At 37.7% G+C, this 25,461-nt stretch overlaps 2 protein-coding genes across 6 annotated transcripts in view; one reads left to right on the forward strand and one right to left on the reverse strand.

Annotated features, from left to right (window-relative positions):
* Nucleotides 1-16,463, reverse strand: part of LOC136846078 (neurofilament heavy polypeptide-like) — a 38,782-nt gene extending 22,319 nt beyond the window's left edge. For 3 of the 5 annotated variants that reach the window (XM_067116770.1, XM_067116772.1, XM_067116771.1), the window contains exons 1-5: nucleotides 16,327-16,463; nucleotides 11,342-12,938; nucleotides 9,394-9,549; nucleotides 7,631-7,680; nucleotides 6,386-6,444 (exon numbers count right to left, since the gene is read on the reverse strand). In XM_067116770.1, the coding sequence (XP_066972871.1) occupies nucleotides 6,386-6,444; nucleotides 7,631-7,680; nucleotides 9,394-9,549; nucleotides 11,342-12,937 (1,861 nt within the window). In that variant the 5' untranslated portion in view covers nucleotide 12,938; nucleotides 16,327-16,463. The remainder of the gene's footprint in view (nucleotides 1-6,385; nucleotides 6,445-7,630; nucleotides 7,681-9,393; nucleotides 9,550-11,341; nucleotides 12,939-16,326) is intronic. The other 2 variants (XM_067116773.1, XM_067116774.1) reach the window with 1 other exon arrangement.
* Nucleotides 16,464-18,938: 2,475 nt separating this feature from the next.
* On the forward strand, nucleotides 18,939-25,267 carry mad2 (mitotic arrest deficient 2). Its single transcript, XM_067116781.1, has 5 exons — nucleotides 18,939-19,089; nucleotides 20,820-20,966; nucleotides 21,214-21,343; nucleotides 22,253-22,359; nucleotides 24,211-25,267. Exons 1-5 carry the CDS (start codon nucleotides 19,014-19,016, stop codon nucleotides 24,375-24,377), a joined length of 627 nt encoding a protein of 208 aa, XP_066972882.1. The 5' UTR covers nucleotides 18,939-19,013; the 3' UTR covers nucleotides 24,378-25,267.
* The last annotated feature ends 194 nt before the right edge of the window (nucleotides 25,268-25,461 follow it).

The following is a 25,461-nucleotide window of genomic DNA, read 5'->3' on the forward strand; positions in this document are numbered from 1 at the left end:
AATTTCTTAGTTCCTCACCTGCTAAGGTAGCTGATTCCACAGTTACTGCCTCAGTAACCTGCTATCCTCAGAGCAACCGCGGGGTATAATGACCTGGTCGCAGATTGCTTAAGCTGGGTATCAGTCACCTAGGACATGGCCGTGACAATACCACAAGTATGCCCCTGCTCAGGGCGCAGCACAAACATCATGAATTACAAAAGGGGTCACCCAACACCAAAGAAAAAGTATAACCATAAAAACCAAAACCAACTGTGGGGTAAAACTAACCAACACTTACCCTCACAGACAACCGTAAAAAACCTTCACACTCCAAAAACAAGTAAGTAAAGGTAGGTTAATCCTCCTTTACCCCTTTACCCATTACCGTGCCAGATACAACAAAGGGCCCTAACGTGCTGCACTTTCGTCAAACACTGTCTGCACTTTGAGAGATAATGCAAAGCAAATACAGACTTACACCTCCAGTAGGTTGCTTGCACAATATCTTGAAGGGAGAGGTTCCTTTTATAAGCGAGAGAAGTAGAGATAGCCCTCACTTCGTGAGCCTTCACTTTACACATTTTCAAATCATTCTCTGAAATATTGGAGTGAGCTTCAGAAATCAGATCTCTAATAAAAAAGGACATGGCATTCTTGGACATTGGTCTAAGAGGGTTCCTGACCGAACACCATAAGGAATCTGAAGGACCCCTAATATCTTTAGTCCTTCGCAAATAATATTTCAAGGCTCTGACTGGGCAGAGGAACCTCTCCTGCTCCTTACCTACCAATTCCGACAGACTCGGAATCTCAAAAGAGCGAGGCCACGGGTGCGGAAGGGGTCTCGTTCTTGGCCATAAAAAAAAAAACAGTTTGAAAGAACAAATTGCTTTTTGAAGCAGAGAATCCTACTCTCTTATCCAAGGCGTGGATCTCACTGATTCTCTTAGCTGTAGCTAACAAAACTAAAAAGAGGGTTTTCCTCGTAAGATCTCTTAAAGAAGCAGAATCCATAGGTTCAAATTTCTCAGACATAAGCCACTTCAGGACTACATCAAGATTCCACGAAACAACTTTAGCATCTGACCTCTTAGAGGTACCGAAGGATTTAATAAGGTCCGTTATATCTTGGTTATTAGAGATATCCAAACCTCTGTGACGAAAAACAGTAGCCAGCATGCTACGATAACCTTTAAGTGTGGATACAGAAAGGTTCTTATTCCCGAGGAACAAAAGAAAATCCGCAATCTGCGTCACCGAGGTTCTGGAAGAGGAAATGTCATGATCTTTGCACCATGAACGAAACATATTCCACTTGGACTCATAGACCTTGATCGAAGATGGTCTTCTGGCTCTAGCGATGGATTGAGCCGCTTTCTTCGAAAATCCTTTGCTTCTGAGTAGACGTTCGATAGTCTGAACGCAGTTAGCCGCAGACTTGACAGGTTTTCGTGAAATCTCCTGAAGTGGGGCTGTCTGAGTAAATCTACTCTGTTTGGAAGGCTCCTCGGGAAGTCGATCAAGAGATCCATGAGAACTGGGAACCAATCCCTGGACGGCCAGAAGGGGCTATCAACGTCATCCTGGTGTTGGAGTGGTGCTGAAATTTCCTCAACACCGCACCTAACATCTTGAACGGCGGGAAGGCGTAAAGGTCCAGACCCGACCAATTCAGTAGCATTGCGTCCGTCTGGAAGGCTGCTTGGTCCGGGACAGGAGAGCAGAAGATTGGGAGCCTGTTCGACTTGTTCGTCGCGAACAGGTCTACCAGAGGTTGACCCCAAAGTCTCCACAGCGACTTGCACACTTCTTTCGTGCAAAATCCACTCTGTGGACAGAACCTGGTGCTTCCTGCTCAAGGAGTCCGCTCTCACGTTGAGGGCTCCTGAATGAATCTCGTTAGGAGCAGAATCTTGTGCTTTTCTGCCCACAAAAGGAGGTCTCTTGCTACCTCGCTGAGGGAGTAAGAATGAGTGCCCCTGTTTCTTTATATAAGACAACGCTGTGGTGCTGTCTGAATGAACCAGAACTGTTTGTCCCTGTACGAAAGGTAGGAAGTGTACGAGACTCAGGTGGATTGCTTTCAACTCCTTCTTGTTGATGTGCCATTCTTTTTCTGTCGCATTCCACAAACCTGAAATTTCTTTTACCCCCAACGTTGCTCCCCATCCTACTTCTGACGAGTCTGCAAACAGTTCGTGGTTCGGGTTCGACGGAAAAAGAGAGAGACCTTTCTCTAATTTTCTTCGATCTAACCACCACCTTAGATCCTCCTTGATACGGTCCGAGATTGGAAAGGAGAAGGAGTCTGGAAGCGTTTTCCTGTTCCATTGCTCCCTGAGGTAGAATTGAAGGGCCTCATGTGAAGTCTCCCCAGGGGAGACAAACTTTTCTATTGACGCCAGAGTTCCCAGGAGGCTCATCCAAGCCTTTGCGGAACAGGTATCCATATCCAGAAAGTTCTGGACTTTTGCAGACAGTCCGAGATTCTTTGATCTGACGGAAAAGCCAGAAAAGGAACTGTTTCCAGTCTCACTCCTAAATAGATCCTGGATTGTGAGGGAGATAGGTGAGACTTCTTCCAATTGATTAGAAGTCCTAGCTTCTGTGTCAAGTCGAGAGTTACTTTCAAATCCTCCAAGCACTGAGACTGAGACTGGGAACGAAGGAGCCAATCGTCTAGATAGAGAGAGATCTTTATTCCTCTGAGATGAAGAGCTTTGGCAACAGTGGACATAACTCTTGTGAATACTTGAGGGCTGTGGACAGACCGAAGCACAGAGTCCTGAACTGATAAGTCTTCTCCTGGAAAACGAAGCGAAGAAACTTCCTGGACGCGGGATGGATCGAATGTGAAAGTAAGCGTCCTGCAGATCTATTGAGACCATCCAATCCCCGGACGAAGAGAATTGAGGACGGATTGCGTCGTCTCCATCGAGAAACTGGTTTTCTCCACGAAAAGGTTGAGAGAACTCACGTCCAGGACTGGTCTCCAGCCGCCTGAGGCCTTTGGAACAAGAAAAAGGCGGTTGTAAAAGCCTGGAGAGTTGACTTCTTCCACGATCTCTATCGCTCCTTTTAAAAGCATGGAGTCTACTTCCGCACTCAGAACCGAGCATTTCTCTAAGTTGCTGGAATATGCTGTCAAAGCTAAAGGTTCTGTTGCAAGAGGGGGCCTCTTGAGGAAGGGGATAGAATATCCTTCCTTTAGCACGGACGTGGTCCACTGGTCCGCTCCGATCTCCTCCCAAGTTTGCCAGAACTGCTGAAGTCTGGCTCCTACTAGTGCATGGAGGACATGCAGATCACTTTTTAATTGAGGGTTTGATAGCCCTGGAGACAAATCTTGCTTTGCCCCGGAAACTAGATCCTGTACGGGTGAGGGGCCTGCCACGAAAGGGCCTATTTTGATTAACTAGAGGACGAGTTTGCGCTGGCAGAGAAGGTTGAGGAGCTTTTGGTTTACGAGAGGATTGCGCCAAAAGGTCCTGTGTGGACTTCTGAGTAAGGGATTTTGACACTTCGGCCACAAGTTCTTGAGGGAAAAGGTACTTCTTATCCAGAGGTGCGAAAAGAAGAGCCGATCTTTGAGTCCTAGAAACTCCACGAGCGACAAAAGAGCACCAAAGTTGTCGCTTCTTAAGAACTCCTAACGTGAAGATGGAGGCTAACTCAGACGCACCGTCACGAATCCCTTTATCTAAGCAGGACATAACAGAAGAGAAATCATCGAAATGCATTCGAAAGACCAAAAGACTTTACCTTCCTACCCAAAGCGCCAATAGTCCAGTCCATAAAACTGATGACTTCCAAAACTCGGAAAACGTTCTTCAAAAGGTGGTCCAACTCTGAAGGAGAGAAGAAAATCCGAGCCGAGTTCATCGCAGAGAACGACGGGTAGAATCAACGAGACTGGAGAAGTCTCCTGAGAGGAGGCAGAAGCTCCCAGAGAGAAAACTTCCCCAGTGTCGTAGCAAGCCTTCGTCTTAGTAGAAAGCTTGGAAGGAGGGAAGCAGAAAGTGGTTTTCCCCTGATCACGCTTGTCTTCCAACCAGGAGTTCATTTTCTTTAATGCCTTCTTAGCTGAAATAGAAAGCACTAACTTCATAAAGGAAGAGGTAGGAGGCTTCGAGTCTCTTGCGTACTGAGAGAGGGAAGCCGGAGCCACCAGGTGCAAAATCCTCAGGAAAATTATCAATAAAGAAGCGAAGAAGCTTCTTGTAATCCAGCGAGAGGAGTCTGGTTGCGTCTACAGGAAACTCTTCCACAACTTCTTCCTCAGACGAAATAGGAGAAAAACCTTCCGCTTGCACACACACATCCTGTGAAGGAGGAGTAGGAGCCTGAATAAGAGCTTGAGGAGGAGCCTGAGCCTGAGTAGGCGCCACAAGAGGAGCCTGAACTGGCGCCACAAGAGGAGCCTGCGCCACAAGAGGAGCCTGAACTGGCGCCACAAAAGGAGCCTGGGATGGCGCCTCACCTGGCGCTACCTGAGGCGCTTGAGCCTGAGAGAGCGCCTGAGCCTGACTAGGTGTACGAGCCTGATCCTGAGCCTGAACCAAAGGAGGATCAAGAGACACAGATCGAGGAGGAGCTTTCGTACTGGGCGCTCCGAGAGCTCGAGACGAAGGAGGAGGCATCAAATACACTTCAGAAGGCTTTGCTGGAGAAGAACCAGGCCTTCGAGCCCGCCAAGAATGCTTCCAATTTTCTTGTGCATCGCTCGAAGAAAGTCATGAGTAGACGAGGATCCAACTGGGGAACGATGATCAGTAGAGCCAGGATCGTGATGAGGAAGAGGCGCAGAAGCCACTTTCAGGCTTACGTGAAACCAAAGGAGAAACACCGGAACGCTGCTGGGCAATACCGAATGGGAAGTCTTATACCTCTTGGCGCACTGTGAGCCTTGCGCACATGAGCCTTGCGCCTGGGAGAAGATTCTTCTGACGACGAAAATCTCTCCGGACTCTCCCAAAAACTACAGGAAGGCTGTGATAAGCGAAATGGCTTCTTCTTCTGAACCGCTGAAGGCGAAAGATTCCTGGACCTCTTCAATGGTCTAGACTCGTCTGGAAATCTCCAGCCTCTGCGAGGCGAATCACTGGAGCTTGAAGAAAGACACTTCCTTGAGTCGCCTTTCCAACGGCGCTCTGAAATAGCCTGGGAAACAACAGGACTGTTCGAGGGGCGGCTGCTCGTGAGCAGACCCCACTCGCCTCCCTTGGACTTTCAGCATGTCTTCTCCCAGGAGCAGGGAGCTTGACAGAGGCTTAGGTCTAGGAGAACGAGTAGGCCGAGCAACCACCTCCTCCACCACACTAACACTTTGCACTGCACTTAAATTATTCACAATATTTTGGAAAGAATCCATACGCTCATGAAGGGATTTCACGTTAACGCCAATATCCTCCATGGCGCCCACAATAAGGTTAAATCTGGCGTCCATCTGGACTTGATACTCAGACACGTAACGGGTTCAGGGATATCAGAGTCAGGAATAGGAATATTAGTAGCCACCGGGATATTAATAGAAGTTTCCTGCATAGCTAAGGGAGATTCCGGTTTCTGAGAGAGAGAAGAAGAACTTTAGCTAAAGCTTTCCTGGCTCTATCTTTCTCAAGCTTCTTTACATACTTAGATAGAGCCTTCCAATCTTTTTCAGTCATACTGACACATTCATCACACTTCCTCTCATATGAACATTCCTGACCTCTACAAGCCACACAAATTGAATGAGGATCAAGACTAGCCTTGACCAACCTCGTCTTACAGCCTTTGCTGCATACCCTAAAGGTATAAGACCCAGAATCTGACATAATTATCAGAAAACCTGACTAAATAGGTGACAAATAACTGGCAAAGCCGCAAACCAACAAGAGAGTACTTCACCAAGTGAAAACAGCTCGATGTAGGCAGATACAATGAAATTTCGCTCGAGTACCGACAACAATGTCGCCGGCGTGACGGCAAAATTATTCTGAAGCATGTTGGAATAGTTCCTAGTACCCCGACAGAGGGCAGGTATGGGCGATCACCCGATATTCGGACTGGCGCTGCCATGCGTTTTGAAATTTTGCCGTGGCGTCAAGACTAAAGCTATATGTAACTAACAGGTAAGTTGTATGTGTTAAAAGTTTGTTTTCCGGACAACATACCTTGAAGGGAACATTTCCACAAGGGAGGTGGAATATTTCTTAACAGGTTTGTAATTAATATGAACACTCAGACTAGTACCATAGCTGCAAAAGTCTTTATGTTTCATCACTTAGTTAAGGAATGGTTCACCTTACCTAGCTTATCATTTTATCGCCTTAATGAAAACTAAAGGGCAAACTTTTTTTGCAGAAGTGAAAATAAACTTAGGAAAGTATAATTTAGATTAATATATGGGTCTCAACCTTACCATCAAATCTAAGCGTATCTTTACTCCAACAATTTCTCTTCTTTGCAGCCTCCTTAAACCTGTAAAATTAAATGCAGAAATTACCACTATAAACTGCTAATATTCAAGCATAACAAATTAACATTATATCTACTTTTAACGAGCATGCTGCAAAGTAGCTCTAAGGACTTATGGTAATATAGATATAGGTATAGATACAGGAATTAAACCTGGCACCCTTGGAGTTGTCAATTATTGAGATTGGACACAATGACATGAATTCTACAAGACAGCAATCAAACCAAATATTGAAATACATCCACTGTTTCTTAAGACATCAGCCAAGACAGTCCAAGAAGAGAAAAATGGAGTAGTAAGAGGGGAAAAAATCTATTTAGTTACAGTAAACAACTATGTAGAGTACAAGCAGTCATGTTTCTGCAGTTGCTCCATGATGTATGAAACACCCACACACACACACACACATACAGAGTTAAAAACTGTGTACACTATGTAGTACACTATTTGATAACATGAATAGACTATTTGATTTAATGAGGTATTAAAATCTAGTCTCAACATTACATGTATCAGTATTCATTGTATAAAAAATAACCTTTAAGCAGCAAAAGTATCCTTGGATACCAGTAATATTTTTCTTACTGTAGGAAGTATCACATCATGGGTCTTTCCTACAGAAACATGGTAATGTATTCAAATCTAGGAGATATTGTAATGACCAATGATTATGTAGTTTGAGCTATTCTTACTAAATTCTTTCTAAGATATGCAATTACCCAAGAGTAAAATGTTGGTATAACACCAACCTCAAAAGCTTACACTCATCATCATACAGCTATGTGCACATTACCCAAGACACACGAATGCATTTTCCATAAATTTAATTACACATACATACACATTATGTCAATATTCACTACTCCCCATACACCCATAAACTACTTAAAAGACAAAGCTAATGCATATATATTAAAAGAATTACCAATCCCATAAAAATGAGTTAAGTTATTACACTAATATGACACATACCACTACTAAGAGTAGAATTACTATTATATTGTCGAGTATTGCCAGTTACCAAAAATACTTCCTAAATCCCAGCTCACACTCTCCCTAGACTGTTTTGATTCCAGCAACAGCCCAGGTCTACGAAATTCTAGCTACAGTTCTAACAAATTTTTTCAGAAAATGAAAAATATGCTGAAAACACACAATGCAATGGTATAAAAATCATTAAATACTCACTTGTGTGACTTCATCACATTTCTTGATTTTGCCTGAAACTCCTTCCTTTCCTATGGATAAAAACAAAAACTACTTTAGGTATTTTGAATCCAAAGGTATTTCCTCCTAACTCAAAGGAATGCATTAAAAGCATAATACCTAAGCTGTGATAAATAGTGGGAGCTGCTGGGTGCAAGCTTGTTTTTGATTTACTAACAGGTAGGGCAAGTTTGGATGCAAGGCGAGTTCAAAAAAAGTTTCCAATAAAAAGTTCTAGGAGTAAATATCTCTTGTAATAAATAATCAAAAAAGCTAATTTTGTCAGTTTATCTCTTACTGTTTTATTGATGCCTCATTCTAATGTTTTCTTAAAGTATTTAAGAAAAATTATCATGATTAAATTTTTTTATAAAAATGTCAAACTTTGGAAAAAACGAGCCTGAGAACATAGAATAGAAACGCATGGAATTATGATGGAATTCATGACATTAGTGCTCTGTTTATCGTGAACATGCTTAATTTAACATTTAATGGTTTTGTCAGTTATTTTCATGTACAGTTGGATAAGTCTGAACTGGAGTAAAAAAAAAATGTAAAACATTATTTTTCCACAAAATGAACCTGGTATAAATTAGATGTATCACCTCCTAATGGTCTCATAGGAATGTATGAATTCTGAGAATGCCCTGGAAGATTCCTAATACCACAATATTAAAATAAAACAGACAAAATTACAGTACAGTTTAGAGGCCATTATAGAATTGAGAAATCAGAATCTAGTTTTCAGAAAGCTTGTAATGTTATTTAAGGGTAACTCAGTTTATGATAAATGTTATTCCAATTTGGAATTCACAAAAGCACCCTTCAAGATGCTATTAAAGGAGAGCACATAAACAATCTGGGGACAATCTCTTTTAACAAATGAAGAAGAATCAGTTTGTGCATTTCATAAAAATCATCTGGATAAACTGGTGTAACAGTAAAAAGAACAAAGAATAATCTCCCTGGGCATGACTGCGCAAAAGGGTTCCTGAAACAAGGTCAACATGTCTCAACTATTCAAGTGGCCAGAGCAAAAGTCACTCACAATATCATCGAATCATATGCCAAGAACATACCATGTCTCTTGATTATCACTGCTGAGCTTAATTTGCAAGTTGTTTTCTTTAGGCAATATCCTTCAGGATGGTTTTTTTTTACTGTGCAGCCAACTTCAAGTCATTAAAAACAATCTTTTATCTTCATCTGTCTCTCCTTTTAATTTGTGTCTTTTAAAAAAAAGTATCTTTTTTTTCTATCAGTTTTCTGTCAAGCATTAATGGGAATAAAATTATGCAAAGATTACAACAAAAGGGTTGCAATCATAATTACAAAAACACATCACACGCTTCCCAGATGCAAACACGCAAAAACTAAGTAAGAGACACAGGTAAGGTAGGCTGACTTGAACTGCTGTGTATCACAATTTTACATGTTTCCTTGCAATTATATTATGCTGTGTTCTAAATTTTCCCACCTTGTTCCATGGGACTTGGTAGATTTTGTAAACATGCCACAGATTTTACTATACATATCTAATGCTGAATAAGTAGCACCCACCAAAGATGGACTGTCTGTATACTTGTTTTCACATCTACAACAATTCCTGTAGGGACAATTAGATATAAAGGTAGGTACATGAACCTAAATCCTTTTTCCCTAGTATTTGCATAAAAAATTAAAATTTTTCTATATACTGAAGTCAAATGTTTGCTATTGTATACTGAACACATATAAAAACTTACCTCTGCATTTACATCTTTATTCATAACCTGACTAATTACTTCACTGAAGAATTTATCCCACTTGTTGTCCACCTTCTTGACAGCTGCATTTCCATTTTCTAGGTCAGCGGATTTTGTCTTCAGCTCACTTTTCTTGTCTTTTTTCTGTGTGGATGACTTTCAAATTATGGCTAAAGTTAATATGTTTGTACTTAAGTCTATAAGAAAAAACAATTTAATAATTTCAATAAAATGTACAGAGTAGCCACAAAATAAGACTACAATATACAAAATATATATATATATATTTCCTTGCATAATGTGATGCTTCTGACAAGATGTGACTGTGAAATATGGTGCTACTGATGGTGGTAAATTCCTATTTGAACATTGGCCTATATAATTAAGACCTTAAAATCACTGTGAACTTTGGTCTATATAAGAATGACATCGCAGTAACTCTGCATAAAGGCCACACTAGTGGAATGTGAATGCCTGTTATTAAGTTTCAATCTTGTATACAGGTAATTTTAAAATCAAGGGCAAAGTTGTATTTCTATCTAAATGTGGACTCCTGTATGTATGACCTTGACATTACTGTACAATATTTATAATAGTGGAATATGTATGCTAAATACATTTACCATAATTATAACCTTTGACATCTACCTTTAGATCCACTGTATGAACAGTCAAATCCCAATCACCCAAATATGATTATACAGCATTGACCAAACTATCTGACTAAATACACAGATGGCTAAACCAGATGATGTGTTTCTGTCCCTTGCAATGGCATTAATTTGACAGTGTGTATGTGCTTCCAGTCAGTCTTAACTGCTCCAGTAATATCCATTCTAAACCATCTTGACAGACTGATCCCATTTAGTGATGTTTTCCTTTGCTGAATGCAACACTCTTGAACTGCATAGAGATGGTTTTGCATGAATGCCATATCTGCTCTGCATTTGTTTCCCCTACATCTCTCATTTTTTTTTTTTTTACGAACTTCCAACATCACTTCATGCAAGTTTAGCTTTTTCTCTAAGATGTTTCAATTTCAAATCGGACTGTCATAAGGTTGCTTTTTCGTGATTCTTCTCCAACACCTAGAATGAACATCACACTAACCTCAAAGGAAAATGCTAAACTATGGTATTATTTTCCCTTGTTGGTTTGTCTACACACTGCATTAGATATTCCTAGGTGTGTAAGTCTGTTAAACACTGGACTGCATCTGCAGTTCCTCCTTTCCAGCCTATGAGCAATTGAATTCCTAATCACAATGAACAATTTACTTCTGATAATGCTGCTCAGATTAATCTAAACCAGCCTGGGGTCAGAAACAAGCACACATTGAACATACGAATGTTGCAAGCAACAAATTTAAACCATTATGTTCATTAATGGGCTTAGTCACTATAATGATAAGCCTGAAAGCTCTGATAAGCTTGAGGTACCTGGGTGGTTATATTTTGAAATCTATAATATTATCTACTACAAAATTACAAGTCATAAATGTTTTCAATCTGATTAATACAATAATATAAAGTAATACAACACTATAACAACCATAAAAATCAGGTGATTTCAAATAATTTCCATTCACACCATGACTCAATATTATAAATTTACTAAAAGTTGTACATGGATTTCATCAACATCAAATATCAGGAAGCCCTCTATTTTACAGACATTGCTGGCACACGGTTAACGGCGGGCTCAAATCCGGTTTTAACAAACATTACATGATTGTCCAAACTTCATCAACATCAAATATCAGGAAGCCAATCAATTTAAGATTTTTTCAGAATCTTCATTTTCATTTTCTCCAATTACTGTACAGAATAAGATTTCTGAAAAACTGTAAGTTATCAAATACAGTAACATGTAAATTTTACTACTGAAAATAAACCCTCGGTACTATCATCCCCATGAGAGTAAAGTACGATACAAGACTACAGCTTACCGCATCTAGATTGAACAAAACAGTTTCAGATTCCTCAGCATTCTTGTTATTCATTTCCTTGGTTAAGTCTTGCTTTTGTGAGTCTGAACTACTCCAATCAGTTTCAAAATCAGGAATTTTCCTATCTAATGGTACTTCCAAGTCAATTTCTCTGTGGCCAATTCCTTCTCCCATCCTGTTGCTCTCCAGTTCTATGGAACCATCAACAGAAATGTCAGTGTCCTCATTTTCCAAATCACATAACTTGTTATTTTGTTCATCATCACAAACATTGGTTGTCTTTCCTAATTTCTGTTCTGAAAGTGATGAACTTGATTTGGATTCCTTTTTGTCATGACAGGCCAACTTAAGTGGTCTTATAACTTCAGGATCCTTTATACTTTTCTTTGCATCAATTTTGGATAATAACTGAAATTTGGATGCTTTACACTTCCCCTCTACTTTAGTTTTTGATGATGCAGCGGCTTTGACACTGGGCTTCTTATCAGTTTTAATTGGTGTTTTGGCTTTGACCATTTCTTCAAGTTTATTCTTATATGATCCAGATGCTGTTTTAAATGTTAAAGTTTTAGCATTTTCCTTTTTTTCAGTTGTGGACAGGGATTCACAATGACTTGTTTTCATTGTTTCACTTTTATTAGTTTTGTAAGAAATTTCACTCTGAGGCTCTTTCATTCTCTCCTTTCCCTTGTCCCCAGATACAGTTTCATGCTGATATTTTCTCAGACTTTCAGTTTCCACTTTGTCATTTTCTGATGTTTCCAACACAGATTTCTTCACATCACTGTTAATCTGATTATCCTGAAAACTAGGTCTAAGTAACTGCCTACCAGTTATTTTGTTTCCTCCTTTGCCTTTGAAACCTAACACAGAATGAGAAGGGGCAAATGGAGGTGCCTTCTTTATTACACTGCTAGAAAATTTTGGAATCTTCTTTGGGACTGAGTTTTCCTCCTTATCAAGATCTCCCTTTGCGATCTGAGTTTTGCGACCACCAAAAACGGGCACCTTTTTTACTGCAGGGACAACTGTTTTTGGGGTATCAACACTTGAAAAGTCCCTTTCCTTAGTTTCTCCATGAAAAGTATTCAGTTTGTTAAGAGGGCTACAATTTAATTCATCTAAAATAATTTTGGCATCTGGCACAGAACCAGACTCAGACTGTCCCTCTTTTAGAACTGGTTCCAAAGAACTGGCTTTGCTAAACACTGAGGGTGTTGTTGTCTTCCCAAAATCAGTAATATTCTTTCCACGACCATTTGTTAATCCGGTTTGTTCAAAAGAATCAGTTGCAAAATCTCCTTGTTCTGCTTTTTTGGTACTTGTGGTTGAATGAAAGGCAGCCTTTTCATTTTCCAAATAAATCTCATTTTCTGTGGAAAGAACAAATGGATCCCCATCAACAATGCTAGCCCTCTGAAAAGGCCCTCTCTCTTTAGAGCCTGCTTTGGCAAAAACTGAATTGAAATTACTTGCTTTCCTCAAAGCACAAGAGCCTTTTAATCCACCTGAAGTAGACTGGGATGATGCCAAAGACATATTCCGTGCCAATTCCCAAGGATTCAAGTCTTCTCTTATGTTCTCAGAGTCATCCATCCTGAAAAAAATATCAAATAAATATTCAAAAGCTCTCTCATCTATTTAACTTAAAATTAATATAACACCACTTAGGGAAATGGGAGATATACAGTAATTAGGGATGACCAAGGGATATGTCACACCTTAGATACTGTGTACACATACATTTTACCTGTATTCAAGCAGCCTTCACAATACAAAATTTCTCTAACATAAAACTTTGTCCCTCGAAACACTGTAGTGGATTTTTGGCACAATGGATCCTGGGTACATATCTAGACTAATTATTTCTGAAGATAATAGAATACTGTACAATGTAATTAACCAAGAAGCACTAAAGCCACCTTAACCTTACTTACACTAACAATGCTTACTTTCAAGCAAGTGCTGCCTTATAATACAACCAAAAGTTATAAAGCACCATCATTCATCTATTGCATGACATTTAAATGTATTAACTACAGTATAAAAAAAAGTTTGCTTAGCTATACAAAACAAGGCCTTGGGATAAACTTGAAATATAAACTTTTACTTTTAAAGTAATTTGTATTTTTCATAGGTATACAAACTAGAGCCTTTCATGTCGAAGTATTCCTCAGCGTGAGCTAGAATGGTCTTTGAAACTTGGTAACAGCCAGGAGCAGCCAGTTGCTGAGATAATGCAGACGACATATCTCTTGAGAGTAGGCCCAAGCTGACACCCATGTGAATGCTCATGTGAAAACCTGATAGGTTAAACTGTTATAGTCCTTTTGTAGACAAAACAGAGGTAATTCCTGGACAACTAACAGATGGGCATCTGAAAATACACATCCTTCAAATCCACCAAAACAAGAAGCCGCCATCTCTGATGGAATCCAACAAAAAATGAGTTGTATCAATCTTCATCAAGTCTCAAGCACAAAACTCACTCAATAGAGAGGTGCAGTCCCTTAACAATAAGTTGATTTTTCATCCAGAGCACCACTGCAAAAGCTGGGGAACAGTCATCTACAACTTCTAGCATATTCTAGTCAAACAATGTCCTCGCCTCTACCAAGTAGGCCAGGACTTGCAAGATCCTGGAGGGTAGGCTGGAATTAGAGAACTACAATACCAATGGGTTAACAACCAGGAGACGAAGCACCTACATAAAGCCAAGTGTACTCTCACATCTTTGCAGCAGATTTTTTCTGTTTTTAACTAATGAAAAACCATACAAGCATGTCAGATATCAACAAGACATCAAGTGTCAACAACTCAACCTAGAGCAAGTCAGACGTCCAAACTAAATGGCCCATTCCAACTTATGCTGAAGAATACTCTTTAGAAACCAATAATTGCATCATACCATGTAAATCATCATATGGACATGAATACTCTTTAGGTCTTCTTTTAATACAAAAGCTTCTGTGCAATTTTGTGGAATGACAAAATCTCTTCTTTCATATACAAACATTTTATGACACTAGGTATATGTTAAATATGCAGTGATCAACACTAGTTATATGAAACAAAATCATACAAGAGTGCATGTGGAGGTCTGATACATTCATGCACTTGATTACCAATGTTGTATACAGGCAGAAAAAAAAAATCATACCATCAAAGTCAACATAATTGTACACCTCCCTATACAGTTTGGTTTCACCCCAGACTGGGAATATTCCAATGGGTTATATAAAAGGCAAAGGTTTGAAGTCTCATATAAACAATGGATTAGGCAGGCATCATATATAGTACTGGGGTAAATTTTTACTTCAAACAATTATGTACTGTATTGCATTCTGGAGTTGAAATCATGATTTTCCTGTGTTTAATTGTGCTCTGAACAGTTCTGAGATTCATTCCATAAGAAAATGAGTGCAGTAATTTCAGAGATGCTGAACCACCTTGGACCAACCCCCAACCTAATCTGGGGTGGCGGGACCTTACCTCTGGATCCCCCATCTAACTTAAACACCCTCTAGGATAGGTTGAGTTAAATCCATCCTTGTATTTTACCCATTTTATGTTTTCCCCCAAACAATAGGTGGTAATCCTACAGTTTAGGGGTCCAAATTCATGACATTACATACAGTCAAGATCAACACAGATTTATCAACCATTTACTGAATCATGGAAAACAATGGAAAAATGAGCAGTTTATCTGCTTACAGAAGCTGTGATTGTAAAAAAAACAAAGGGAACAAAAGGGGAACGTAAATAAACAAAAACATGCCTTAGGGGATACAAACCCATAGAATTTTGAGAAAATCGTAAATCTCTGCTTCTGTAAGCAGAAAAACTGCTCATTTTTTTCAGATTTATCAAAAAGTGGCTGCTGAAGAGAAAGAGCCCATGCCAGGTTCCTACCTGGTTCCTGGTTCCTAAGCGTTACTCCACAAACACAGTTGTGGGCACACTGCAATATTTATTCCTTTTTTTTTTTTAATCTCTGCTTCTGTAGGCAGATAAACTGCTTATTTTTTTAGCAAATATACTTCCTGTTTGCAGATCTGTTGAAAGAAATTGAAAATAGTAAAGAAACCTGAACACACACACAAGAGAGCAGTGAATTTGGACCCCTAAACTGTAGGATTACCCAATACAGCTACCCTCACTTACCAATTATGTAGCCTGGATTGTAACATATAAAGGGGCCCAGTGTCTCTAAAACGACCCATTTGTTCATGAAATGAACCTCAGAAGCATTCAAAGCAGACTTTAAAACATAGGAATATTTTATATTCTAAACTCCATAACGCAATAATGGCATACAGTAAAATAAACAGACTCTTTACTTAAGATACTAGTCTATCCTAGGCCTAAACATGATAGGCCTAATATACATTAACCAAATACACTAGCAACATCAATCTGGCCGAGTCTAGTAGTTTAGCCTGGGCCTACTGTTTCTAGCTTAACAAAACGTGTAATGGGAAACCCTGACCTTAAACAAAATAGGTTAGGCCTATCCCTGGGGGCTACGCTAGCCTCGATTTTTAGCAGGGACAAATAGGCTACTCATGATTTTCACGAATGTGCAATGTGAAAATTCAAAAATTCGACGTAAACCATTTATATAAAACATCAGCTTGGGCAAAATTATTTCACTCCATTCTTTACAACTTGTTGCCTACGGTACTACATTAGCCTAAACTAGATTTACGGATCGGGTAAGCTCTAGGCCTACAGACTCACAGTAATATTATATTAAGTTTTAGCATAACTGCTTTTTTCCAAATTATAATTACACTATAGAATGATACATGCACTGGAAACATTATTACTTCAATAAAATCACAAAGCTATAATACCTTAACATTAGCGCAAGGTAGACTAGGCCTAAGGATGTACGCCTGTTTAAACTTCTCAATGGCAATTTGAACTATTATGAATATTACAGTAAACATGTAATAATGCATATGAAACAATAAAAGAATTACCTATCAAATTCACTCAGAAGAAAGGCTCTTACAATAAAAAAATATCTGGAAGAAATTAAAGTAACTTTTTCGTTCTAACACTTTACGCACTCAAAGTCAACTCCAAGAATCCCGCGTTAGTCTAACAGTTGCCACATATGGATTTATTTGTGATTATTTTCAATTTTAAAGAGTGATAAAGACTCCATTGTCGAGACGCTGCTTAAAAATATAATAAAATCGAACGAATAGTATGGAGTGGAAGTCTTAAATGTTTTATTTAACCTAAGGAATATATATATATATATATATATATATATATATATATATATATATGTGTATATGTGTATATGTATGTATGTATATCCCTAGGTTAAATAAAACATTTAAGTATTCCATTCCATTCCAATGTATATTCAGTACATACACACACATACATATATATATATATATATATATATATATATATATATATATATATATTAAATAAAAACATTTAAGTATTCCATTCCATTCCATTCGTTCGATTTTTATTATAGTTTTAGCAGCGTCTCCACAATGGGGTCTTATCACCTTTTAAAATTGAAAATAATCATAAATACATATAAGGCAACTATTATACACACACACACACAAACACACACACACACACAACACACATATATATATATATATATATATATATATATATATATATATATATATAGAGAGAGAGAGAGAGAGAGAGAGAGAGAGAGAGAGAGAGAGAGAGAGAGAGAGAGAGACTCAATCACTGCTTAGATCTTCCATTTCTTAATGATTGTTTAGGCATGCATGCTTTCGGGAATGAAGATGAAATTATAAAAAATGTCAATAAACTCATTCGTTCACGAACGAAGAAAAGAAGAGAGTAAGGAAATGAGTGACAAAACTGGGTGATGGATGACTATGACATTTAGGAAATATGAAGAGAACATTGTGATTTGTTTAGGAAAATTAATAAATTGATAAAACCCATGGGAAAAAATAATTACGCCAGATACCAACAGGACTTACAGAAAGTAGATGGGTGTTATGATTTGGTTTTTGGAATGCATAAATGGGAAAATTTGTAAATACAGGAAGCCGTTCCCACCTATTTATACTAAGACATGATACAGGTGGGGAATATAAATTCAATTTCTCAAACTGGTTGATGGTTTTGGAACTGACACCCAAGATATGAGACTATTGTTTAATCTTGGTTCCAACGTGAAAAGCACCTGTAAATACAAGCTCTACTAATGGAGATAAGCGCGAATTGTACATTCCTTGCGATTAAAAGACTGCTTGGAATTCGGTAACTGCTGATGCATCAAAATTGTCATCTTATGCCATTTACATCATTGGATTCATTAGTAGGCATTGTATTTTCCCATATTTACCATTTATTTGGAAAATTAAGAAAAACATTTTCATGTGATAATCAAAGGGAGATGAAAGGGACAAAAGGACGATTTTAAGACGTTAGGTACACCGTGATGGAATAATTCATTGACTACGCGCAGGAAACTTGCTTAGAAGGAAACGACATAATCCCGATAGATGCCTATATGTCTTAATGTATTTTATTTTAGATATCGGGTGGCACTGGCTGTGACAAAGACAGACCTCAGGTACCACAGTCATCCAGTTAGTGTGAATACCTGCATGCTGAATTTGCTAGTATTGGGTTTCATCAGAAACTAGTTGAATTCTTGGTATTACGTCGAGACCAAGTCTTGGATTGGCATACTTGAAATCAGAACTGAAAATATGAAGTCTTTCAAGAAAAAATTGAAGACATCCTTTTTTTCTCTGAGTGAAATGACGCCATGGATTTGGCAAGTAATGTGGAGTACGCTACATGAATACCGAAAGGTCATAATGTCATTACATAATTGTGTATAAGACAAGTGAGTCTGTGGATCTCGCAGAGCGCCTTCGGCGAAGCGGGGCCTGACAAAAAAGTGAAAAAACATTACCAAGCAGTTACAGAAATGTATCAATGTTGGTAGACTTAATTTTCAATATAAAAAGTTTGAACAAGAGCTGGGTGGTGCCGGCCGATAACTGAGAACTGGAAACTATTTTGATTTGTAATGGCAACACGTAATGGCCTTGAATAATCGTAAAATTTTCTTCTCTCTATTACTTATAGTAATCATTTATATGAGAAAGCTTTGGGAGACATAAGCTAACCATGAATTATGATTTCCTCTCCCAGTGACCCTGCTCTTACCAGTAGAAGTATCAAAAATGAAAATCACGAATATTTGTCAGGATTTTAAATTGTTTCTTTTTGTGTATATAAATTTCAGTCTATGCTCGAATGAAAGGGAAGCCGCTATTTGAACAAGAGGGATAGAAAGCTATCTTTATAATTCACATTCACGGAAATACTACAGAAGCATTAAGTATTATTCCCATTGACTTATTAATTTATCAATTATCACACCCTGGCAACACGTCAGCTGGGAAACAAAACAAAAAAATTAGTGGTCGCATGAATTTTTTAAAACAATTACATTTAAATTAACATAACATATAAATTGATAGGGCATGAATTCGTTATCTAACAGATTTATGCTTAATGTAAAGGTATTAAAAATTCCTGTCACATATTTACTAGAATGATATTCTTACAAATATGAATTCCAGTTATTAAGTCAGTTAGCCAATCACATTCGAAAGTGTCACGCGGCAATAACATGGCGGGTACGAAGACCGAGTCTAAAAATTGCATAACTTTGAAAGGCTCTGCTCAACTGGTTTCGGAATTCTTCTGTAAGTTCAATTGATGTCCATATACCTTAAATATAAGTCTGTACAACAGAGACCTTGAATTTGACTGGCATCTTGTTTTCAAGCGCACACGAAGCTTTTAAAATCGGTTAGGCTGCCTCTTTGGTGGTTACCGCTGCGATGACTTGCCAAGACCTTGGGCTAAGGTATTCTGGTATTTAGTGCTTTAATTTCACTAATTTTCTACGATTTAATAGGAATTCTATGTTATATCCAATTTTAGATGAAGTGAGTAACGAGAAATCAGTTGTCATAGCGGAGGGTTACGTGGTTAATAGCCTAGCCTAGCATATACAGTACCAGCTTTCGGCATCGTAAGTAAAATTACCCCAGAGGTTATAATTACAGCCATGCTTCTTGCTTGCTTGCTTGAGTAGCTGTGCAGTCTTCATTCAGAGTTGGATATTAGGTTTGTCGAGTTATGGACCAAGGTTAGGCCTAGTCTAGCCTCTGACGAAGAAGTTTTCCAAGTGAAAGATATAGCCTAGCTAGAAATTAAGTAGTAGCCCACTGTAATACTGTCCTTTAATTTCCATCCGGATACGTGAATCATATATTTTTCAACGCTTCTCGTGTTTGTGGCTGACTGTTAGCCTGTTTTTGGTGCAGATCTCTTGTTTTTTATATTTTCTAGGACCCCAGTGTAGGTTCTGGGCAAACAGTTATGGGGAATCACTTGAGAAATGGAGTTTTAAGTGGGAAACCAGAATTGAGTGAATTATATCAGCAGGGGTGAAGCTGAACACTAGCAGCCTGGTTCCTGCCAGTCACTGACCAGAATATTTACTGCCATTTGCTTATGTTTTGCTTATGTTTGTGCTTTTGATATTTACTGTGTTTTGTTTAGTTTTTATGTACATCCCAAGGGGCTGGTACTAAACACACCACCCATTTAGCGCATAAACTGAAAGTTACCAAAACCAAAGGGGTGAGGTAGGCTAAATGTCTTCACATTTACCTTTATGGGATTGGTCTGAAGTGCATAAGCCACCAATTACAGGTATGCATTGTAACCTTACCTTTCCCAACCTAGGGTACTGGGCCTTCACCTAGCCATCCTAACCTGACTGTCAGTCTTGAAGGTGAAGTACAACCTTGTGCACCAGATCTTGACTGGCAAGAGGGTCACCCCCTTAGTATTGCACAGAATTGCCATCATTTGTCTGTGAACATGTGCCAAGGAAAGTAGGCAATCTTCTATGATTGGTTTTGTAGAATGGGTGTCTCATTGGTCGGAATGTCTGTTTAGTGGATATCAGAGTCCACCCTAGTCAATACAATCTCCTTGACGTAGGTCTTCGAACTAAAGGGGCTGGATCTCTGTAGTATAGGAAAAATGCAAATTACTTACGAAAATTTGTTATATTTTATAGCTTTTTCTCTATATCTTTTTCCATGTTAGGTTGCTTTTCTTAAGGGCTTCAAAGGCTTGTAGCATTATGCTTTTCTAACTAGGTTCACAGCTTCCATGTCATGTTATTAATAGTAATAATACTCTGGGAAGTTTTGTAACTTGTGGGGTCCAGAGTGGCTTTAATATCAGGTGAATCAGGGAACTATCCTAGGGTAGGCTGGTTTTGATTATTAGTTCGGAGACAGGCAGGATTATGAGGGTAAATATAGTGGTTACAGTTGGCAGGAAAGCCTCCCCACCCCGTCCCCCACTTTCTAGTCAGGAATGTCTCACTACCCTTGCTTTTATGTGTTTTCAGATTATGGGATAAACAGTATCTTGTACCAGCGTGGTGTATACCCTCCCGAGTCCTTCACTTACAAGCAGCAATATGGACTTACTCTCTTCGCCACTACTGATGAAAAGGTCAAAGAATACCTCGACAATGTCTTGGGACAAATAAAAGGTTTCAGTTAACTTTGTTTTTCATTTGTGTACAGTATTATACTTCTGTCAAATTATCTCAATTTCTGATGAAGTATTGTGTTAACATTCTACTTATTTTCTGTTGCTGTATTTGCCTTTTATTTGGAATTTCAGTGAACAATAAACTAATACATCTTGGGTAGATTGCTTATGTTATTGTAAAATAATGCTTTGACTTCTAAAATGTTCTTCATTCTTGTGATTTTATCAAATCTTTCTTTTTCCAGATTGGCTTGAGGCAGGACATGTGCAGAGACTTGTTCTTGTAGTAACTAATGTTGACAACAAAGAAGTTCTAGAGAGATGGAGTTTCAATATTCAGCATGAAGTTGGGTTTGGACCTCATTCAGCAAAGGAGTAAGTTGTCAAGTAACTTATAACATGAACAAAATTATCCTTTGTTGCTTCCAGGCTTTCAGAAATTGGAATGAAGTTTACTGTAATTACAGTAGCACCTTTGCTACTTTATGATTAGCAGCAGTGTGTTAAGTAACAGAGACCTGATATTATAGCCTGCACTTGAATATTTTCTAACCATCTCATAGCTAACTGCAATTCCACATAGTAACTAACCTGTGCTTGACACTTAACTTTCAGTTTAAGAGATTTATCGTGAAATGTATCACATCTAAAATGAAAGAATACCAAAAAATATCATATTAATGTAGCTGGTAAGTATGTTAGTCCACTGAGATGAGGTGTTAATGTGTTTATATAACTATTAATGTAACTAATACTGGTGGGATCTATCAAGTTGAGGTGTTAATGTAAATGTTTATATAATATCAATACAACTTACGCTGTATAAGATAATAGTTTAGTGTGAGTTCAGCAGAGGATTTTAATATTTTGACATATAGAGAAGAGATGAGAGTTTTGGTAAACTGATGTTGCCTTCTTGACTAAACTGCAGTACTTGTGGAAGAGCCAGGAATTATTAAGCCTCAAGACAGTAAAAGAAAGAGAAAAAAAAAAAGCGTCATACCGTTATAATGAGAAATTTAAAAATTCATCTGTTATAAGGAGAAATTTAAAAAGTCATCTGTTATAAGGAGAAATTTAAAAATTCATCTGGTGCCAAACACTGACCAGAGAGGATGTCATTATACCCCAGCCAATACAAATGAACTTTTCTTCTATTAAGACATAATTGAATTGACTAGGCATGTTTTGACACTACAATTTTGTTTTCTGTAGGGATGCTGTAGCAGAATTTTAACTATCTGGTCTTTGGTCTGCATTTTTAAAAACAAAAATATATTTCAGGGGAAAGGTTGGTAATAAGGAACTCAAGATCATTCAGAAAGAAATGAGAGATGTAATCCGCCAGATCACTGCCTGCGTCACATTTTTACCATTATTGGACTGTGTCTGTAAGTTATCAAATATCTTTTTTAAAGAAAGCATAATATTTTACATTTTTGAGAGTCTTCCATTTTGGTATTTCTTGTAGTTAAGTTGTAAATATTATAGTCTGTTGCATCCAATCCCAACAAAGTTGTAAATATAGTTTGTTGCAGCCATCTCCATCATTCATGTAGCCCATGTTTTTGGTCTTTCGATTTCCCCAGACATTGCCAACTTTTGTCCAAAAGATATAAATTTAGTAATATGAATTTAACACTTGACCTGAAAATAGTTATTCCATTGGTACTGTTTCTTGCATAGGTGAAAGCTTTCAGCTTTCCAAGGCCATAATTTTTCATGAAAATTAAGTTTATTGATAAATGATTTTTAAACATGATTGCTTATTATTGGTAATAAGTGAAAACATTGAAAATAAATTATAACAATTACATAATTATAACAAATTATATACAGTGAACCCCCCGTATTTGTGGGGGATGTGTACCCCCCCCCCCGCAAATAGCTAAAATCCCCGAATATTTAAAACCCCTTTAAAAACACTTAGAACTGCCCATTTTGATAGTTTAAACACAAGAAAAACCCTGTAAAAATGCTTATACCTGAGTATTTTAATAGCTTTATCAAAAAAGTGCATTTATTCATGAAAATTATATGAAAATACAGTAATTAGTGAATATTTCTCAGTGAAAAATACGGAGAATGGGCAAATTTTCCGAGAATAATGGCTAGATATGTTCCACAGAGAAACCCGCGAATGCGTGAGTCCGCGAATCATGAGAACGCGAATACGGGGTTTACTGTATCCACATTTTCTCAAAATGACATTGAGCACAGCCATTTTATCACACAAAAATGAACAATTTCTTTTTTAAAATAATGGCAAACATATGTATAATTCTTTGAAAATAATAATAAAAAGGTTTCGCTATGCAATAATTATGAAAGTACCTCATTTCTTAATAAAATCTTAGGATAATTTTTTATGAACATTACAATATTAATTAAATCAAGTGAAATGTCTTACCTGACGCTGTTGTTGGGTTTGGGGTCCTTTATCCTGAAATGGTCAGTAGTGGCTGTCTTCTGAGTTTTGCACCCATTTTTACTGCTAAGCATCGTGGTATTTTAATGGTAATGAAAAAGCTTTGTTATAAATGAAAATATGTTTAGTAGCTGTTCAAGGAGTGCGCTGGATGTCATGGGCAAGCTTAATTCAAAGCATCTGCTGATTTTTAGCCATTTTAGGTGGGTGTTTTGGTTGAGTTAAAGAAGTTGGCAAGTAAATTTTTTGGGGCTACTTTCACATGGATTTAGCAGATAATGAGACTGTCAGTGAGTTGGCCAGAGTGCTTGGGCATGGATAGTAACTATCTAGTTTCCAAGGATAATCACAGAGGAAGTTAAGTGTGGAGTTGTATACAGTGTTTAAAGTCACTGAAGAAACTGGTCTAAGGATTTTGTTTATGTATTTAAGCCTTCTGTAACTGTTTACTTTTTATTCCTTTTTTCAATATTTTTATTCCTTTTTTCAATTATGGTTTTATAGGTAAAAGGTTTGAAAGTATTTACGCATGTTTGTCTGAGTGAATATTTTATGTAAAATTAATTTTTGTTTTTTCTGCCTGGGTGACTAGCTGAAATGCCAGTAGATAAATCAGTCAGTTATTTTTTCTTACTGTGGAATATGCATGGGATTTTCCACATGCACAGAGTAGGCCATGTTAAAGTAATGGGACTAAATTGAAAAAAAAAGTTTTGATAAAATGGTCATTTTCTGACAGGAATAACTTTTAACTTGATTACAAACAATTGATTTTTTCCTGCAGCTTTCAACCCTCCAGGATTTATTTTTTCAGGTGCATTTGATCTACTCGTGTATACTAATGAGAATGCTGACGTCCCTGATAAATGGGGCGAATCTGCGCCATGCTTCATTTCTAACTCTCAAGAAGTCAGGTTGAAGTCCTTCTCCACTTCAGTGCATAAGGTTGATGCTTGTGTTAGTTACAAGAAAGAAAACTGATGTGAAGAAAAGCATCTAATGGTATTTAAAGTTTGCTTTTCATTTGCATTGGTCATGCACTGTATCTCTGCACCTTAAGCTCTTAATCTGATGGAGAAGGGATTGACTTCAGGAACAAGAAAGTCGTATATTTATGTGGCAGTAGAAGCTAAATATATTATATATAAATAAGAGGTGTTATTCAGTGTATATATTGACATCCAAGTCTGATATGCTTGATTTTACACAATTGGATTCTTTATGCACTCTTATATATAAAAACTACATAAACTGTGCACTTGTAAGTAGACAACATCAAGTATTTACTGCTTCATATCTATCCTGTAGCTTACTTGAAATGGTACTGTATTGCAGTGATCTGTTGAATGATAGTAATTGAAATTCATAAACTTAAGCACTTACATGTTAAGGTTGGGATTTTTCACAACTCAAACAGTTTCCATGTGGCAAATTATATTTTTCTACAATGAAACAGTTTTAAGGTATGCGCTTTATATTTTTGAATGCGATAATCACCTGCAAGAAGTTTTAATCAAATAGGGATTATGCGTCACATTTATTGAAGATTGGCCTAGTGCCATTTTCAGACTGAGCCTCATAATTCAATTTTTAGACAAATTGATTGGTACCTTTCTTGTCTCATATGCTTGTAGTAATGCAAAACCCAAGTGTAGTTCCTTCTGTACCCTGTCTTCTGTGTAGCATTAGTAACATTTCAGCCCTTGTTGTTTTAATTAAAAGTTTTACATTTTAATAGTTTTGTAAGGATTTATGCATTGCCGACAGTAAATCTATTTCATAAGAAATTATACCAAGGGTTAAGTGATTACTTCTTGCTGTTTTTACTCATTTTCACCTTTATATGTGACTTAATAGATTGTGGAAACGAAGAATTTGTGTCATTGTTTGTTTGACCTCCATATATGTGTATAGTCTTGGAAATTGAAAGAACACAACCTCTGTTAGAAGTTGTGTAACTTCCAGACAAATGCAGTTCATTTTTGAATTTCTATGTGGTAGAGCTGTGGGATTTTAGGTTTAAGTATTATATTTCAGTAAGATTAACTTTGTATTATTATTGATG

Source organism: Macrobrachium rosenbergii, chromosome 14 (genome assembly GCF_040412425.1).
Source record: "Macrobrachium rosenbergii isolate ZJJX-2024 chromosome 14, ASM4041242v1, whole genome shotgun sequence".
NCBI lineage: Eukaryota > Metazoa > Arthropoda > Malacostraca > Decapoda > Palaemonidae > Macrobrachium > Macrobrachium rosenbergii.

Coding starts and splice junctions, on each gene's coding strand:
- mad2 (XM_067116781.1), top strand. CDS start 19,014: ATGGCGGGTACGAAGACCGAGTCTAAAAATTGCATAACTTTGAAAGGC. Junction 20,967..21,213: donor TGTCTTGGGACAAATAAAAG/GTTTCAGTTAAC, acceptor TTCTTTTTCCAG/ATTGGCTTGAGGCAGGACAT. Junction 21,344..22,252: donor GGACCTCATTCAGCAAAGGA/GTAAGTTGTCAA, acceptor AATATATTTCAG/GGGAAAGGTTGGTAATAAGG.